General features: G+C 50.8%; 1 protein-coding gene across 2 annotated transcripts in view; it reads right to left on the bottom strand.

The window, feature by feature from the left end:
• SRCAP (Snf2 related CREBBP activator protein) overlaps positions 1-20,066 on the bottom strand; it is a 2,075,623-nt gene that overhangs the window by 958,997 nt on the left and 1,096,560 nt on the right. Inside the window, exons 15-16 of one of the 2 annotated variants that reach the window (XM_069651627.1) lie at positions 14,383-14,575; positions 13,961-14,097 (exon numbers count right to left, since the gene is read on the bottom strand). In XM_069651627.1, coding sequence (XP_069507728.1) covers positions 13,961-14,097; positions 14,383-14,575 — 330 coding nt within the window. Of the gene's footprint in view, positions 1-13,960; positions 14,098-14,382; positions 14,576-20,066 lie in introns of those variants that run through there. The other variant, XM_069651629.1, reaches the window with a different exon arrangement.

The following is a 20,066-nucleotide window of genomic DNA, read 5'->3' as shown; positions in this document are numbered from 1 at the left end:
CTTGGCAACTCTGGACTCCTCCCTGGAATCCCTGTTTACGCAGTAGAACTTCGAGAAGGTGTGCGTTGACCTCCACGTAGCAGCCCTGCAGATGTCAAGCAGGGGCACACCAGACAGGAACGCCGTAGTTGCAGCGATCACTCTGGTCGAGAGGGCTCTCGGATGGCCAGGCAACGGTCGGTTTGCCAACCGGTGATGGGGGTTGATGCAGCCGGAGAGCCACCTGAAAATGGAAGATTTGGAGAGGGCCTTACCATGGATCACAGGGCCAAAGTTCACAAAAAGTTGTGAACTCTTCCGGAAACTCTTTGTGCGGTCCACATAGAACTTCAGCGCTCTTGCCACCTCCAGGGAGTGCAAAGTCCTCTCAGCCGGCGACAAAGGCGTCGGGAATATTACAGGTAACACCAAGGGCTTGTTTAGATGAAAGTCCAACAGCACTTTGGGCATGAAGGAGGGGTGCGTCCGTAGCACCACCTTTGTTTCGTGGAATGTCAAATAAGGTGGTTTAAAAGAGGGCCTGGATCTCTCCCACTCATCGTGCGGAGGTGATAGCCACAAGAAAAGCTGTTTCATGCAACAAAAATGTCAGTGGTGCCGAATGCATAGGCTTGAACGGGAGGACCTACAAGCCTAGTCAGCACCACATTGAGCTCCCATGCCAGAGCCTTCACCGGCGGGAACGAGCGAAACAGTCCTTTGACGAACTCTTTGACCAATCGATCGGACCATAAGGATGATCGTCCAGGAGATCTGGTGTAGCGGGAGGTAGCAGCCAGATGAACTTTGATGGAAGCGTGGGCCAGTCCTGCCATGGCCAATTACAACAAATACAGGAGCACCTGTGGAGTAGTGATTCGGAGAGGGTCGATCTGAGTACGGCACCAAACGGCGAACCTCTTCCACTTGTGCCTGTAGCATTTGAGAGTAGATGAAGCTCTGGCCTTGGTGAGCACCTCCTTACAATCTGCTGGGAGATCGTAGCCCTCAAACTCAAGGGCTGCAGGTCCAGCGAACCTGGGTTGTCGTGCAGAATCATGCTTCCTTCTCTAGCGAGAAGATCTGCAACTGCCGGAAGCTTGACTGGAGGGGACGCTGAAATGTCCAGAAGGTCCGGGTACCATATCTGCCTCGGCCACGCCGGTGCGACGAGGATAATCCTGCACAGGGACCGTCTGAGTTTATTAACTAATCGAAGAAGCAACGGCAACGAAGGGAACGCATAAACAGGCCGTCCCAGGGCAAAGAGAACGCGTCCCCATGCTCCTGGCTGGGGAAACCTGCAGGCAATCCTCCGGCACTTGGTGTTTGTCGCCGTCGCAAACAAATCGATCTGGGGTTTGCCCCATCTGTGGAACAGGTGATCCACTTGGTCCTGCCGAAGTTCCCAGCTCCCTGCTGAGAGAGTCAGCAACTGTGTTCTTCACTCCTGCCAGATGAAACAGGGTGAGGAACATGCCCTGGGCTACGGCCCAGTGCCAAAGGTCCTGCACCGCTTTGGAGAGCACAAGGGATATGGTTCCCCCATGCTTCCTGATGTAGAACATCGCAGTGGTGTTGTCCGTGAAGACTCGTACCACCTTGCCCTTGAGGGACAGAAGGAAGGACTAGAGGGTCCAAAACACTGCCCGCAGCTCCAACACGTTAATGTGCAACATCTTCTCCGTTAGCCACAGGCCTCTTGCATGAAGACTTCTGGTGTGCGCTCCCCATCATTCCAGGGAGGCCTCTATCGTGACCGTCTCCTGATGAGGTGGGGTCTGGAAATCCACGCCTGCGGACAGATGTGTGCGCACTCCCCACCACTGTATTGTCCTCGAAGCTTCCAGACACTTGTATCCAACAGGCATCGAGGAACTCCTGCAGCGGAAGCATCCATAGCCTGCACAGCCGAATGACGTAAATGCATGACGACATCATGCTGAGTAGGGACTTCATGGACCTCACCCTTACGACTTTCACGGCCAACAAGCTGCTGTACCTTGCCCAAGATGGCCGCTAGACTCTCTGATGGTGACGCCAAGGAAGTAACAAGAGTATACGCCAGAACCCGGAGTCTCTTTGGGACGAGCTCTATCGCACCCTTTCTTAGCATGGCCCGCACCTCCAGCAGCAGCTGAGCGACGAGATTTTCCTGACAGTCCACCGGTGGTATACGGGGGTACTTCCGTTGACTAAGTTTGTCAGGGGGCCTCCCACCGGAGTGCAGGTGTGGGGGCCTGACTCCACGGCCAGTTCAGTCCTGTTTTGATGTCGAAGCGCCACCTTGGGGCCTTGGCGACAACGACGTCCACCTCCAGACTTGGCACAGCCCCTGTCTCTCCTGGGCCGACGAGCGGGAGGGTTGACGGTAGGACGAAGCACCTCCTCCGAATCCTTTAGAAGAACCTTGCGATTTTCCTCCAGAGGTCTGAAAAGACGGCCATCATTGCTGACGCGTGCCCAAAGCACGTGCCATCTCAGTTTCCGCCTTGATGACCTGAAGAGACTCGTCCACAGTCTTCCCAAACAAATTGTCCCAGTCGAAGGGCATGTCCAACACCCTGGACTGAACATCGTGGCGGAAATTAGTGGCCCTCAGCTAGCCCCGCCGAAGGCAAACGCTGTTGCCCTTTTGGCAGAATCCCGTGTCGGCAATGTCCGTGGCCAATGTAATGGTGTTCCAAAGCCACCTCGCCTTCCTATAGGATCTCCAATGCCTCCGACCTCTTGTCGTGGGGAAGGAAGTCCAGGATGGGGCCATCTGAAACCAAAGTTCTCTGTTGTAACGCGCCACAATGGCGAGGGCATTAGGGGCCTTGATAGTCGTTGCTGCAGAAATTGGATGCCCCATGGCATCCAATTTCTTCCCTTCACTGTCGTTTGGGGGGTGGAGGGGGGGCAAGGGAGGGGAACGGGGCGTGTGGAAGCCACCTACGAGGATGAGCCCAAAGACTTCTTGGCCTCTGCCAAAACCACAGTCTGGCAACGGCTGGACCCGCAAGTACTTGGGCGCAGAGTCCGGCACCCTGTATTTCTTCTCATGATGGTCCTTCACCTGAGCCGTTGAAGGGTTCTTCATGAGTGACAACCCCTCGTCCCAATTGTCATCCAATAGCGGGATCGACAGCACAATCTTTCTCTTCGCCTCTCTGCTCTGGTATAGGAAGCCTTCTTTCTTCTCCTCCGGGACGAGCTGGAATAACTCAGAGGCCCTGGAGATCATGACGTGGAACAAGCCTATCTCGTTGTGCGGTGAAGATCTGGCAGGCGGAGATGGGAGATCCCCCCCACCCTCAAACAGCCGTCCCTGCCAGTGCCCGTCAACGCAGTGTCTGGGTTCGTCTCATCCCTTGGCGGTGGGTGGCTGTCGAGGGTGGAACGGATAGCAGGTGAACTCTCCTCTTGGATGGGGGTTCCTCCGATGGTTCTGGCACCACAAGAGGCATCCTTGTCCGGATCTCCAAACACAGGGTATGCAGAGCCGTAAGAATGTCGTCCGAGATATCCCCAGGTGGTTGCTGAGGCGATGAAAACAAGGGCGTTTGCGGCTTAGGTTGTTCCTCTGCGTTGTCACCGCCCTGCTGCTCCTTGTTGTCGCCCACGTCGGGATCCGTTCTATAGGGGGCCTGCTCTCGACTCATCTGTTAGGCAAAGTTTGCATGCAGTACCCTCTGGGACCACTACACACAGCTATGACTACAGGTGTAAGAAAAACCAACCTTTGGTATAAGTCTGTACCACACAGTTTTTGGTAGCGAGCTGTGCAGCCAGGCTCATCTCTAGAGGGAATGTGAGCTTGTAAGGGTGTTACACAAAGGTCTACAATGACGAGTATTCAGATAGACACTTGGACTCAAGGTTTCTTGGTAAAACACTTATTAATTTATTACACAATCATTTATAAAGCATTCACTAAATGAGGCAACCAATATCACACACAAGTTATACTACAATACTGATTACTAAGAAGTTGAGCTCCCCTAAAATAGGAGCCAAATAGCATTGAAGTAGGAGCAAAAAGTCACAAGTTAATAAAACGAATATTACAGTTACTTTAAAACAGTGCAAATAGTTTGAGTTCACCAGAGGAGTTGATTCAATGCAATACGTAGGCCAAAGTCAATGGGCTAGTGTCTTGTATGAGTAAAAACCATTCTGGTATTTAAAACGGAAAAGTCTTTGCCACGATTCTTAGAAATAGTTCACGGAAGAAAGGTTCGTATGTCGGGTCACAAGCTGACTAGCACTGCAAGTTGCCAAATTTCCACAAACTTTTGCAGTGAGAGTTAGGTTCTCTTGGTCGGGTTTTCACAGTACATTATATTGAAGAAAAAGATGCAGCTGAAGACTTCTGTTCCTGGCATTTCCTAAAGATCTTGCTGTTCCTGAGCCTCAGTCGTGGGGCAAGAGGGAGGACGTCGGGGGGACTCCTGCACTGCACTGGGATTGGTCGCAAAGCTGGCAAAAATCTTCAATTCCAGTTGCTGTTCTTCAAGCACAGAAGCTGGTGTCCTTTCCCCTTAATCCTAACCAGCTCAGAGAATGGTATCCAGGTGGCTTACAAGTTGATTCGTCATACCAGGAAGAAGTCGTCCGTGAAGCGGCTTCTCTGTCGAGGTGAACTTGGCGATTTGGACCTGCAGCAGGGCTCCACCGGGCAAACCAATGGTCCAGGAGTTGCAGCAGCTGTCCTCTTCCAGCTCGTCTTCGGTTCTTTCGTTGCAGTGGTCAACTCTGCCTTCCAGTCCAAGAGACACGCCTTTTAAACAGTTTTCTCCCATTCATTCCAGCCTATCTGTCACTCACCCAGCAGGGTGCCAGTCAGCCAGCCAATCACGCCAGAGTGCTTTTGGGTCTCCTAGGAGACCAAGCACAGGGAGGTTCAGGCACCTCCCTTACTTCCTGCCCACCCCAGACACTTGGGCGAAAGAGGCATTCTTCAGTCTTGAAGCCCGCCAAAGGCATAGAAACAAAGGGACCAAACCTGGTTTGGCACGCAGAGACAAACCCTAGAAGGACCTTTCCAAAAAGAAATGGCAAAAAAATGAAGACCGGGACCTGTTTAAACAAAGGGGACTCAGGCGCCATCTTGAAAAACATGGCTCCTGTGGTGTTCGTGGTCGGGAAAAATCATGGTAGTTCCTTGTAAAACCACTGCCACCAGCCATTTCGATAGGAAAGGCTAGCATTTGACTGCTACATGAGTTTCTAGACATAGGGGATACCATGTAACTCCTCCAGCACTATTGTAAATAGTGTGTGCTGGGTCTAATAATTTAAGAAGACTAGTAAAGTCAATTTAACTTTACATTAACATTAACTTTACATTCTCTGGCAAACAGTAGTTTATCCCAGAGAAGGTATTTAAACCTTGGGAAAGCCTGAAAGAAATAAACACAGAAAACAAACAGAATTAAAAAGTTCAAAGTCCCAAAGTTTAGCAAAAGAGCTGGAGGGCTGTAAGGTAGAGGGAATTAGCAGATTTATGAGAATTCTCCCTAACAGCATCGTCCCTCCTGGAGGACCGGGAGGTTGGTGAGCTCCTCGTCTGAGGTGTCCGTGCCCTGGAGGGCCACAGTGACCCTCTCGCCCCCTTCTCTGCGACCAAGGGAGACTTTCAGGGAAATGATGGGCATAACCTTCTCCTGCGTCTTTTTAATGGGCTGGAAAGAGGATTCCCTTCTGGCTGGCAGGCAGGCAGGCATACTCTCGCCTTTGGGGCTGTACCCTGCGGATCCACCACTGCGGCCTTCGCGAGGTACGCCACCAGTAATTCAATGGACGGTTGGGCCTTCGTCTGATGCACCCGGGCCTTCACGGTCTTGGCCGAGTCTGCGGCCTTCACCCGAGGGGGAGGGTCAATGACTCGCTCCCCCATGGCCTTCTCTGCAGGGCCTGGCTGGGTCTTCTCCAAGAGCTTGCCCGGATGGTCCGACTTCATCATCTTCGGAGATCCTGAGCGATGGCTCATGGTCAAAGGCGCTGGAGACGCTGTACTCGCCCTGGCCGCCGAAGAGCCCGTTGCAACGGCGCTCCCGGAGGCAGTGGACTCGCAGTGCTTAGCCTTATGTTGGCCCCCGTGGGAGAGGCGCCCTGCCGGAACTCACCCAGAGCAAGGGCCTTGGCCTGCAGCCACTCGTTGAGGCGCTTGCGCCGATCGGTCCTCATGCGGGGCACCATCTCCTGACAAGCCGCAGTCATCCTCCAAGTGCGTCGGGTCCGAATGCAGGCAGTAAAGCCACAGGCAAAGTCCGTCTGAAAAAACATTCCGTACATTGCAGCCGGGGCAAACCGTGAGGAGAGGCGCTGAGTGCTTCTCCTCATCTGCCATGTCCACACGGGGTAGGCCTTGAAGAAGCTTCTGGAATCCTCCAAGAAGAAACTCTGAAAATTCCCCTTGTGGGGTGCTGAAGAATCCAGAAACAGGTCACTGTTCATCGGAAGATGGATCGGTGGAGCTTGAGGCTCGATTCACTGCAAAAATAGATCAAAACTCTTAGAAAAATTGCAAAACGCAGTAAAAGCTTGAGAGCTATAGCACGAGGACTACCAACACTTGAACGTGTGGTAAAAATCTGAAGATGGTTTTAGGTAAATGGCAGTCATTGGCTGGGGGCAGTATGACCTAGAGACCAGTGATTGGTTGTTAGGAGGAAGACAGTTCAGAAGTGAAAGTGAAACAGATTTTTTATTCACCGAGGATTCCTAGCCCGACAACAGGGAATATTCACGAGCATGTGAATCCATGCCAGACCCCATCCTGGAGAAGCACGATGATATCCTGCTGAGATGGCCGCTATCCTCTCCTCCGACGGAGATGCCAGGCACGACACTCTGTTGAGTCGCGATCCCAGAAACAGCACGTCCTGCAATGGAATCAAGCAGGACTTTGCATAGCTCACCGAGAACCCCAGATCTGTCAGGAGGCCCACAGTCTTCGCTGTGTGGTTGACAGCGATCTTTGAGCTGGCCCGGATGAGCCAGTCGACCAAATAAGGTTACACGTGAATCTCCAGTAGGCGCAGCAGCGCCACCACTTGCGCCAAGCACTTGGTGAAGATTTTTGGAACCTGATGTATTTTTTTTAGTCGAGGATGGGCTTCCAGCCCCTTGTCTTCTTTCTTACGAGGAAGTACCTTGAGTACCTTCAGTACACTCCGGAGCCCCAGAGCCTCATCTGGACGAGCTCTATCGCGCCTTTCTTTAGCATGGCCTGCACTTCTAGCAACAGCTGAGGGACGTGGTTTCCCTGCCGGGCCACTGGTGGTATTCTGTGCCACTTCCATTGAAATTTCAGGGTGTGTCATGGGCGAGAGCGTCCAGCACCCAACAGTCGGTGGAGATGGTCTTCCATACGCTGCCAAAGTCCGCCAGCCGGCCTCCCACCGGGGTGCACGGGTCGAGGCCCGACGCCACGGCCGGTTCAAGTCTGCTTTGACGTTTAAGGGCCGCCTTGGGGACCCTGGCGACGACGTCCTCCTCCGAAGGTCTTGGAGCGGCCCCTATTGGTCTTCTGGGCCGAAGAACAGGAGGGTTGGCGGTAAGACGAGGGACCCCCCCCCCCCCCCCCCCGGAACACATTGGAGGATCCTTGAAACTTGATGCAGGAGGTCTGAAAGGAATCATTCCGCTGCTGAAGAGTTCCCAAAGCTCGTGCCGTGTCCGTCTTTATGGCTTGGAGAGACTCATCCACAGCCTTCCCGAAACAAATTGTCCCAGTCTCAAAGGGCATGTCAAGTACCTTCGACTGAACATCCTGCCGAAAGTTGGTGGCCTTGAGCCAGCCACGACGACAAAGCAAACGCTGTTGCCCATTTGATGGAATCCCGCATCTGCAATGTCTGTGGCTACCGTGATGGCGTGGTCCGATGCCATCTCTCCTTCCTGCAGAATTTCCAGTGCCTCCAACCTCTTGTCATCAGGGAGGAAGTCCAGGATGGGAGCGATCTTGAACCACAACTCCCGGTCGGAACGAGCCGTGAGGGCGTTGGCGGCCTTGATGGTAGTCGCCACAGAATAGATTACCCATCGTCCCATGGAATCTAACTTCTTGCTCTCGCTGTCCGGTGGGGTGGAAGCCGCTGAAGCCGGGCAAACCAAAGGTCCAGGAGTTGCAGCAGGCGTCTCTTACAAGTTCTTCTTCGGATTCCTTCGTTCCAGTGGTCGGCTGACTTCCAAGCCAAAATCCTCACCTTTTATGTAAGGTTTCTCCCATTAATTTGCATACTAACTATCGAGTGAGTACACAGCAGGGTGGCTGTCCTTCCTTCTTGGTCTCTTCTGGTGTCATGGAGTGAAATTATCCTACTTTGTCCAGTGGAGAAGCTATCGGCGGAGGCGAAACGCGCTGCCCTCATCATCCATGTCAGTCGTTGCCGTATCCCTATGTGGGCACGGTATGTGAGGTTGTTAATGCAGAGGCGTGGGATGTCGTTTCCTCTTTGCCGGCAGGGGGCCCAATATCGCCAGCGTCCCATCGGCATCCTCCTCTGGATCTTCGACACAAGTGTGTGCAGAGTTGACAGGATGTCCAGCAAAACGTCCCTGGGAGGTGGAGGGGGCGTAGGCTTGTTGGTCCCCAGCACCTACTTTGTCGGCAGCGGCTCTGCAAATGTTGTACCCCTTGACGATTTCACATCATCCTCAGCGTTTCCGCCGTCATCATCGTTTCCCACGTCCTCCTGGACCGTGTGAATGGACACCATGTCCTCTTCAAAGAAGAAATATCTGTGCCCTGGGGCACTGTTGAGGCCTCCTCTGCCCCCCCCGTCCCATTTGTTGCGTCCTGAGGTGTCGGAGCTGGGCTCAGGGCAGGCATCCTTTTCGCTGGTGCTTTCTACACCGGCTTGGTCGAAGCCTCCCGCGTGGGAGGAAGGGCAACTCTGGGTGCCACAGGGGCCCCCTGGACTGGGTCAGCCCCTTTCACCTTCGAGAGGGCGGCTGCCACCAGCTCGATTGGCAAGGATGACTTTTCCTGGGTTACCTGGGCCTTCTCAGACACCTTACCGTGTGCCTCGTTATCCAGCTTCTCCTGCAGTTTCCCGCGATTAGCAGATTTCCTCTTCGAGGTGGAGCTGGAACAATGGCTTGAGTTGAGGCAGACGGTGAAGAAGATCGCACCCTGCTCGTTGCGGGACACGCTTGCGCTGCAACCCCGATGGAAACGGACTCAAAGTGCTTAGCCTTATCTTGGGCCTCCACGGATGGAGCGCCCTCAAAGGACTTCGAAGCCCGCTCCTCGGACCGGCCTTTCCTGAGTGTGGCATGCACCTGCTTGCCACATGGGGTAGAGGACTTGGTGATGAGCCACGCTGACAATATACTGTGCCAATCCTTGAAAGCACATTTGGTGAATCCGAGGCTCATTTCGCAATCCGCTTCCTTGTGGTACGGATGGAGATAGTAGAGGCACTGTGAGTGTTGGTCCTCCACAAACACGTTCCTCAATCCGCAGCGTGAGCAGAGCTTGAAGAGGGAACCTCTGTCCTTCTCCTCCGACATGGTCCAGAATAGGCCCGATGGCCCCCTGGAATCTTCGATGAAAACGCGACGATTCTTGCCCTTGGGGGGGCAATGAAAGACGCTGACAAACAGATCCCTGCTTGCCGGTCAAAGGAACGGAAGAGCACACAGGCTCTGTCAGGAATACAGGAGTTTGGGGCAAAAGACGGCGCTTTACAGCCAAGAAATAAGCAGGCGATGGAAAGAACTACAGTTCCCAGCATGCCTCAGGGAATTCTGTAGTTCTGTGGTTTCTTGCTAAATCACAGCTGGCAATTAGGAGCTGTTAAAGTCTCCAACCGCCCGTGCCTCAGTGCAGATAATTAATGATTATGTGCACGGGCGGCAGCTTGGAGAACGTGAGGAAGCAGACCATCTGTTCGGACGCCTGAGGACTGGTGGGCATCAGCGGTGATTTCAGGAACTGATAAGCATGAAGGATGCCGGGCCGTGGCGGTGATTTACAAGCGGCTTGGGCATTCATTTGAAACTACAGTCTGCAGGGTCCGGGTGTCCTCATGAGGCGCCTGGGCCATCAGCTAAGTGCATTCTCTTTTGTGTTTGGCTACAAAACATTTAAATGCAGCTTGTTATGGGTACGTGTGTGAGGAAACACGCGACCACATTGATTTATATGGACTCATAAGCATGCTAAATTACTCGGCAGGCATGCCACCAGTGTTTCACTGAGAGCTATGAATTCTGTTTTAGTTTCAAGTCTAGGAGAGGAATGACAGTGTTTTGTTTGGCAAATTATATGTGACATGTATTCAATGTGCAGCATTTGTTCGTTGCTTCATTGTACCTATGGGGCCATGAGTCTAATGTGCTTCATCCCAGTTTGTGCCATCATGCTTTGTGTGCAAAAGTCTGTTTGAGCATAATTATCTTTCATATGTCTGTGTTCATTTTGTCTGAGTTTCTAACACTATGTGCAGTGTATTTAAAGTCATGTTATGAGTGCTTTCCTTATGAAAAAATGCTAAGAGTATGAATATGCATTGGAATGGTTTTCCATAGGTTCAGGTACCATTTTGGAGGTCAAGTCAGGACAGGTCACGTTTAGGAGTTATATGCTAGATATAAGTGTATTAAGTTGGAGTTGGATATTGTTGTACTTGGATGTTATGTTTTCCCCTCCTTACCTTTGTCATTCCACACACTTTCCCTAACTCTGTCTTCCCCCCATTGGCTGTCACGTGGCTCCCTGTGTTATTTAGTTCAGGCGCCCGTGCTAACCACGGTGGGAGGGTAGAATCTATTCGGCTTCTCTGGTTCGGGAGAGGGGGTCGAGACCCTTATCCCTTTGCTGGCATTGACAGGCTCTACTTGACAAAAATCGAACTTTTTAATCGAGAAAGTGCGAAAAACCATAGATAAGCTCACAGACCAAAACACGAGGACTCCCAACACTTTAACGTGCGGTATAAATCTGAAGGATGCCAAATAAGGGACTTAGGGAGAGGGCAGTCATTGGCTCGGGCAGTATGACCCAGAGCTCAGTGATTGGTTTATAGGAGAAAGACAGTAAATGAAAGTGAATTTTTTTTCTTTTACCAAGGAGTCCCGGCCTGACAATGGGAAATATTTATGAGCATGTGAATCCATGCCAGACCCAATGCTGGAGGCGAGGGGTGTTGCTGAAGAGTACCAAGGGCACGGGCCGTCTCTGTGTCAGTCTTAATGACCTGCAAAGACCTGTCGACAGCCTTCCTAAAGAGGTTGTCCCTGTCGAACGGCATGTCCAGGACCCTCGTTTGGACCTCATGGAAGAGGTTGGTAGCTTTCAGCTAGCCACAGCAACAGAGGCAGACACTGTTCCCCATCTGCCGGAACCCTGTGTCAGTGATTTCCAGGGCCACTGTGATGGCATGGTCCGATGTCACTTTCCCCCTCCTGGAGGAGTGAAACCACTTCCACCCGCTTGTCGGGCAGGAACTCCAGAATAGGGGCCATCTTATACCACAGCTCCCTGTCGTACTTGGCCAGGATTGCAAGTGTGTTGGCTGTTTTAACTGTCGATGCCGCAGAGTAAAACACCTCTCTTCCCATGGCATCTAACTTCTTCCCTTCAATATCTGGAGGGATGGAGGATGAAGACGAGGGGTTAGATGACTTCTTCCTACCTGCCGCCAAAACCACCGAGTCCAGAGATGGCTGCGATCGTAGGCACTTGGGTGCGGACTCCGGCACCCAGTACCTTTCTGGCACAAAGTACCTTTTCTCCAGCCTATGCCTCTTGGCCGGGGCTGTGGCCGGATTCCCCATCAAAGCTAGACCCTCCTCCCAAACGTCATCCAGGAGGGGCACCGCCATGATGGTCTTCCCCTTGGACTCGCGTAGTTGGTAGAGGAAGCCTTCCTTCTTTGTCTCTTCTGGCGCCAGTTGGAAGAGTTTAGACACTCTGGCGACCATGGCATGGAACAACATCACCTAGTCCGGTGCAGAAGCCCTTGGCTGCGGCGAACCGCCCCCTTGGCAATGTCATCCATAATCGCAGTGGCCATCTCAGTGTCCAGGTCCCAAGGCGGGGAAGGCACATGGCGCTTATGTGGAGGATGATGCAGTGGTGCGTAGGGTGCTGCTTCCTCTTTTTCGCCAGAGGTTGATCCTGCGACAGAGCCGGTGTTGTCAGCATCTTTTTCTGAATCTCCGACACTAGCGTGTGTAGGGTCGAAAGGATGTCCAGCGATACATCTCTCATCAGAGTCTGAACTGTAGGCCTACTAGGCCCTGCGCCGCCATCAGCCTTTCTGCCATCGCCGCCTTCAGCGTTTCCGCCGTCATCCCCCACATCCTCCGGGATCGTGTGTATGGACTACCGGTATTCTTTGTCCGAGGAAGAAATAACTGCCCTGGAGTACGGCCTGTCCAGAGGCCTCCTCTCGCCCCCCCTTTTTTGCATACTGAGGTGTCAGGTTCAGGCTTAGCGCTGGCATCCTCTTTTCCGGTGTCTTATCCACCGACCAGGCCGAGGCCTCCCTCCGCCGGTGTAGGGATACTCTGGCCATCGCCGGCGCTACCTTGACTGGGTCAGCCCCTTTGTACTTCGAAAGGGCAGCCGCAACCAACTCAATCCTTGAAGATGACTTCACGTTTTCGTGCACCTTCGTCTTCTCTGGCTTTTCTCGCAGCTTCGCTAGGTTAGCAGATTTCCTCTTCGAGGAGGAGCTGGATCGATGGAGGCAGATGGTGAAGATGAATGCGCCCTGGCCATCGCAGGACCCACCTGCGCGACGACCCGGACCAAAACTGACTTGCTGCGCTTGGCCTTGTCTTGGGCCTCCACTGATGGGGCAACCTCAAAGGACTTAGAAGCTCACTCCTCGAACCGGACGGTCCTGGGTGAGGCATGCCCGTGCATGGTGCACCGAGTAGAGGCCTTGGCGCGGAGCTATGAAGCCAGCCTACCTGTGATGATTCATGGTTCTCTTGGTGAACTAGAGGCATATTTTGCAATCTCCGTCTCTGTGGTCCAGAAGAAGCCAGTAGACGCATAGAAGGCGTTTGTCCTCCACAAACACGTTCTGCAGTCCGCAGGTGGCGCTGAGCTTGAAAGAGGAGCTTCCCTTCCCTCTTTCTCATCTTCCGACCTGGTCCGGAGTGCGGAGTAGGCCCGATGGTCTTCTGGAACTTGAAGAAACTCGACAATCCTTGCCCTTGAGGGGTATCGATATTCACCGACAAACTGGTCCCCAGTTGTTGGCCAATATAGAGAAAAATCACACGGGCTCTGTTAAACAAAAATAGGGCTTGTTCTAAAAAAAGCACAGACAACTGGAAAAAAAAAACGGAGCAAAACTCGAAGACTGCCAACACTTAAACGGGCGGTAAAAAGCTGATGATGGCTGCCAGAGGTGGGCCTTAGGGAGAGGGCAGTCATTGGCTGGAGGCAATATGACCCAGAGCTCATTTATTGGTTTAGAGGAAAAAAGACAGTTTGTAAGTAAAAGTGAAACTTTCTTTTACCGAAGATTCCTGGCCTGACAGAGAATATTCATGAGCATGTGAATCCATGCCAGACCCCATGTTGGAGAAATCATGTTACGAGATTGATTGAGCTAGTAGGGAGCATAACATCCATCATAGGTTCACAAACATCTGGTTCAAAACTCCCAAAATCCTATGCCATTTTGCCCACATATTGTCCAATGCCAGAATGTTCCAACTGTAGCACTGAATGTGCACCTGAGAAATACCATAGATGAGCCAATAGGCAAACTAGAAAATCTGAACATCACTGATCCAAAAAAACAGACTAACCCAACATACCAAAAGAAGAAAACAACACACACAAATGTATGATTACAAATGTGACCAGACTGTTATGTATCACTAGACAGCCCAAGAAAATGTTAAAACCTGAAACTATAAGATTAGCTCAAAGGATGTCCAAAGATCACTATCAATAGCCCAACAGGAGAGCAGCTTACCAAGCACAAGAACTGCTCCCCCCAACCAAGGAGTGGTTACTTACGCGGCCTGGGCCATGAAGTCGTCATACAGGTAGCGCTGGCGCTTTGACAGGCGACAATGGATCACATGCTCATATTTCTTTGGCATTTGCTTCTCCACATCCACCTTCACCCTGCGCAGGAGGAACGGTCGCAGCACCTGGGGAGGAACAGACATTAGCTCTCAAACTCCCCACTCCAAGGGCATTGTGAATCCTTGGAGCCCTCTTACACCCAGGGGGAACCCATACCCAACATCTGTGCTTCCTTCATCCTGCGCAGGAGGAATACTGGCATCAGAAAAGGAGCACATCATTCTTACATGCGTAACCCCACGGCATGACTAGCACTAACATTCTTCCCCATCTCTTCATAGAATGTGCCCCCCCCCCCATGCCCAGTACTCTCAGAAATACTGTCACCGCCCGACCCCATTCATGCTCACCTTGTGTAAACGTTTAATCAGGCCTTCATTGTACTCCTGGCTACCCTCAATCATCCCAGTGAGAGGGTTGGAGAACCATTCCTTGAACTCGCGGTGAGATTGGAAGACGTGGGGCATCAGGAAATGCATCAGAGACCAGAGCTCCATCAGACTATTCTGTAAAGGAGTACCAGTCAACAGCAGTCGTCTCTGACTGAAAATAAAGAAAGGACCAGAAAAGTGAATTTGCTGCAATAAACAATGCACCAAAGAAAAGATGTGCATGGCGATTCAGGCATTCTAATACAAAATCATTGCCAACTTGTAAAAACCTTGCATTTCATGTACACCAAGCCGGGAACGGCCCTGTTTTAGATAACAGCAGCTTATCATTTATTTGTGAAACTAATTTATCAAGAAAACGGCTTCAAAATGCATGCTTGTAAATGCAGTGCAATTGCTCTTCGTAACACCTCCCACCTTCAATCTGTAAGGCATTCCAGTGCCACCTTTCCCATAAAGCAGTCATGTTAACTACTGGTGCAAGATGAAATGCAAAATCTCAGGAGCAGTTTCCTGTGGCTTGTATTAAAGCCACAAAATTAGCAACCTGATCAGTAAGCGTTGGATTCCTGCAGAAGTCCTGTAGCTCACCTGTCTTAACTTGACCGAGCAGCTAGGGCACAGATCAGGAGGGGAAGGTGGGCAACAGAAGAACAAACTACTTCTCCGAAGTCATGTAATTTATGGTGGAATTTCCTCCTACTGATTCCTCATTTTAGATGTATTCGTATCCAACTTTGCGGTCTCGAAAAACCTTCCGACAGCAGGGAGGAACTGTGCGACATCGATGTTTGACTGTTACCATTCCCGCTTTCAGACGGGGCGTTGATCCTATAAAAAGCATGCACTGCGCCCGTTGCCTCAGTTCCTAGCTTTTCCCCTCTTTCTGCTCAGCCGTTGTAAGGAATTAAATAACCCACATTGATGTTAAGAGAAATAAAAAAAAAAATGTGCTCACTGTCAGAGGGGTAGGTTTGGAGGATGAGAAATCAGTGGGAAGAACATCCATCAAAAGAACACATTACTTACCCTGTTAAAGGAGTATGTTGCTTACCTGTAATTCCTATTCTCCAGTATTGGTATCCTTCATGGATTCACATGCATTGAATATTCCCCGTCAGGCTGAGAATCCTCAGTAACCTCAGTGGAGAAGTTACCTTACTGTAAGGTTATATGGATTTTTCTCCTGCAGATTCGGTTCCATGTAAATAATGTCCCCACAAAAATATCGCCATGCAAAAATATCCCCGAAAAATTGCCGCTTTTTTGTGGGGACATATTGCATGGCTGCCCCTATCCCCATATATATGGTCACCCATATAATATCCCCACAACCTTTTCCTGGCGATATTATGTACGGCAACCATATATATGGGGATAATATTACCTGATACCGGAGATTCCTCATCTTGAAAGATATCCATCATCCAGCTCTGCTGCTCGGAAAGATTTTGACGGGGGGCGTAGTGGACCTCGACTCAGGCATCGATCTGCCTTGCGTGGTGGTCCATCGCTGGCTGCGGAAGTGACGTCGGGCACCATACATACACCACATCACTACACCCCATGCTTCTGTTCCCTCCCAATGTTTCCTGTGCTCAAACGCTGCATAGGAAAACGGAAGGAGGCTAACCATCCTTAAAAAGCAACTATGGAATACAAACCAACAGGTTAAAAACATTGCAATCGGAATTTTTTAAAAAAGATTTCAGTAACTGTGATGAACACTCCGAAGCCATCGCCAATGTACTACATGAAATCAGAAGCGAAGAACCACAACCCTTTCTGAGCGGGGACGGCTGGGAGGGGTGATGAGGAATCTGCGGTTGAAGAACCCATAGAAAGAACTTTACGTTAAAGTAATTTCTCCTACAATGGATTGCTTTTCTCTTCAGATTCCTCATCCTGATAAGACTCCTGTTAGGCAAGATTGTAGGCAGTACCCTTTGGATGCACTACAACAACCCTGACCTCCTGGCAATAGGAACCCAACCTTTGGTATAAGTCTGTACTACACAGATTGTTAGTTTGTTCAGCACCCAGGCTTGCCTGAATAGGGGTCAATTTGAGCTTATAGGGGAGTTACACAGAGGTTCACAATGACAAGTATTCAAATAAACTCTTACACACAAGGTTTCTTGATTAAACAATTATTCATTTATTTAACAGTCAGATTAAGCCTTCTTCAGAAGGGGGCAATATAAGCAACAGACACATACTTCAAAAGACACCCTCTTAGTTTTCTTAATCAGTAAATACCCTTTTGGTATGGCCCACAGACACAACCTACACCCTCAGATGACTTCAATAGTTAAGGTGCTGGGGACATTAATATATCACTGTTGTATTTAGAATATTCTCGAGATGAGTGTCAAAGAAAAGAAGTTTCAGAATAAGACACATTCACACAATTATTCTTAAGCAGGTAAGTACTTTCACAAAAACCCCAATGCTGGAAGGAAGACAACACCTAAGCAGAGGAGCCAGGCCAGGCAATGTTAAGTTAGCAAAAGTCAAGGTGAGCTGAAGCATTTCTTGCAGGTACGTAAAAGTCTTGCAAAATGTATTTAAAAGTCTTTGTAGAAGAGAAGAAATCAAAGTGGGGCCACAAACTGATTAGGCCTGTGAGGTAAAGAAGCTGTTAGCAACTCTACAGATGCAACCAAGACAAGTCTGCAACAAGAACAAGTGAGTTTACACAGCAAGAGGTAAGTTCTCCTAGACTGTACAGTACCTTTAGGTTGAAGAAAAGTGCAGCAGATGGCTTCAGTTCTTGTGCAGCTCTGCAGATCCTGGTGTTCCTAGGCCTCAGTCATGGAGACAAGAGGGAGGACTTCTGGGGACTCCTGCACTGCAATGGGAAGGTCACCGACCGCAACCGGCAATCTCCAAACAAGTGGCACTTCAGTGTTTCAGCTCCTCCCGTCTACTGCAAATAGCAACACAGCGGTTCCTGGCTGTCGAGATGGGCTTTCCTTGCATCTGGGGTCTTGCACATGTGATGGCCACGAGGAAAGCGGTCTTCCACGACAGAAACTTGAGCGGAGCTGAAAGCATAGGTTCAAATTGAGCCCCCATGAGCCTAGTCAGCACCACATTGAGTTCCCACTTCGGGGACAGAGCCTTCACCGGCAGGAACAAGCAGAACAGTCCCTTGATGAACTCCTTAACTAGACATTGCAACCACAGTGAAGACCGTTGCAGAGATCTGGTGTAGCGGAAGATCACCACCTGATGAAAGTTGAAGGCGTGAGCCAGCCCCAATGTAGCCAATGACAGTAAATACGGCAATACTTGAGGGGCCGTGACCTTCAGAGGGTTGATCTACTGTGAACAGCACCAAATTGCAAAGCGCTTCTATTTGTGTCTGTAGCATTTGACAGTAGATGGCACACTGGCCTTGGCGAGAATCTCTTTGCAGTCCGCCGGAAGATAGTCGCCAGCGAACTCTAATGCTGCAGGAGCCAGGCCTTCAGGTTCAGAGACTCCGGGTCATGGTGCAGAATTGCGCCTCCTTCCCTGGCGAGAAAATCCACGACCACTGGCAGCTTGACTGGAGGGGACGCTGACATGCTGAAAAGGTCCGGGTACTAGATCTTCCTCGGCCACGCTGTTGCAATGAGAATAATCCTGCACTGGTAATGTCTGAGTTGATGGATGACGAAGTAGTAACGGCAACGGATGGAACGCATACAGAAACAGGCCTTCCGAAAGGGAATGAGAATGCGTCCCCCATGCTCCCCGGCTGGGGGAATCTGCTGGCAAAGCTCTGGCACTTGGTGTTCATCGCCATCGCAAACAGATCAATCAGGGGACTGCCAAATTTGAGGAAAAGGTGGTCCACTTGGTCCTGCCAAAGCTCCCACTCGTGGCAAGAGTGCAGCTCTGTGCTGAGAGAGTCGGCAACAGTGTTCTTTACTCCTGCCAGGTCAAACGGAATGAGGAACACCCCCTGGGCGACAGCCCAGTGCCATTCAAAACCCTTTGCATTGTTTACAAGGCTTTCTGGGTCCTGGGTACAAAATACCTTCAGCTATCCCTCCGCAAATACCTCCCCTCTCGAGCTCTGCGCTCCTATAACTCCAACTCCCTCAGGGTTAGTAGTTTTTCAAAAAAAGAAGCTTGGGGTAGATTTAGGTCTTCGGCTGGGGCCTCCCTCTGGAAAAGCCTCCCTGCCACTCTGAAACTTGAGAAGAAACATCTCTGGTTTCGGAAGCACCTCAAGACCTTCCTCTTTGCTTCTGCCTTTGCCCCCTCTCTGCCCTGCTGATCTGTCTCTCTCTCGGCACTGTGCACCTGGCCACCCTGTGTCTTCTGGGCCCAGCTACCTGCCACCCTCCCGCACTTCCAACGTGCCACCCCTTGCACTGGGGTCTATATCTGTACCCATACAGCCCCCCCTTCTCATCCTGCACTTATCAGACATACCATGTCTGCTGCCCCAAACCCTGCACTTGCCACTTGCTGGCTGCAATAACACTGTTTGTTGCCTTTCTTATTTAATTATGTATTATTAATGTTTCTCCTTTGCCATGCACTTTCCACTTCTCCCCCCCTTCCATGTAGTTTTCACCGCTCCCTCTGCCATGCACTTGCGCGTTCTCAATGTCACTGGGCCTATTAAGATCATTGTTTTTTTTCTCCCCTGTTCCTCTACCTTGCCTTGTGCTCTGAAACACTTGTGTACGAGCGTGATAGAAATAAGATATCAATAAGTCCTGCGCTTCCCTGGAGAGCGCTGGGGATCTGGTGCCCCTGTTTCAGGATGTAAAACATTGTGGTGGTGTTGTCCGTGAAGACCCTCACCACTTTGCCCTTGAGGGGCGGTAAACACGACTTGAGGGCCCAAAACACTACCCTTAGTTACAGGACGTTGATGTGCAACGTCTTCTCTTCCGCCAACCACGGGCCTCTGGAAATAGTGAGACCTTCTTCAAACTCTCGTGTATTTTACTGTGAATTTTACCTCTGTTTCTTTTGGTTGTGGAGTCTGAAACTCCATAGGCATCATCTCTTACATTGTGTCACACAGCACCTTCAGTGCAGTGATACAGGGAAGTCTTCCAGATTCCCCAACGGTTTAACTACCTTCTCTGGGATAAACTGTTTCCCAGAGCAGTAAAGTGAAATTGACTTTGCTTACTATTGTAACTTGCTAGACTCAGCACACACGGTATCTTACAATAGAGTGCTGGTGGGGTTACTTAGTATCCCCTTTGTCTAGCTTCTCATGTAACATTTTTTATGTTACCCTCCTCTCATAGAATGGCTGGTGGCAGTAGAATTTACCGTGGGCTGTGTTCATAACCGCTGTAAAGCAAACGCGGGAGCCATCTTTGTTAAAATGGCGCACTGTCTTTCTTTCGCCATTTCTTTGTGGAAAGGTCCTTCTAGAGGTTTACTCTGCGCGCCAAACCAGGTTTGGTCTCTTTGATCATTTCGTCTTTGGCAGGGTTTCCAAGTGAAACCTGCCACTGGTTCCAGAGTGTCTAGGGTAGGCAGGAAGTGAGGGAGGCTGACTGCCCGGCAAAGACAGCCACACTGCTGTGTGACTGACAGCTAGGCTGGAATGAATGGGAGAGCACTGAACAAAAGGTGAGTCTTTTGACTTGGAAGGCAGAGTCGACCACTGGAAGAAGGAA

This window comes from Ambystoma mexicanum, chromosome 3p (genome assembly GCF_040938575.1).
Source record: "Ambystoma mexicanum isolate Mex_15411 chromosome 3p, UKY_AmexF1_1, whole genome shotgun sequence".
NCBI classification, from domain to species: domain Eukaryota; kingdom Metazoa; phylum Chordata; class Amphibia; order Caudata; family Ambystomatidae; genus Ambystoma; species Ambystoma mexicanum.
The sequence above is the reverse complement of the archived record's forward strand: the minus strand, read 5'-3'. Positions and strand labels throughout refer to the sequence as shown.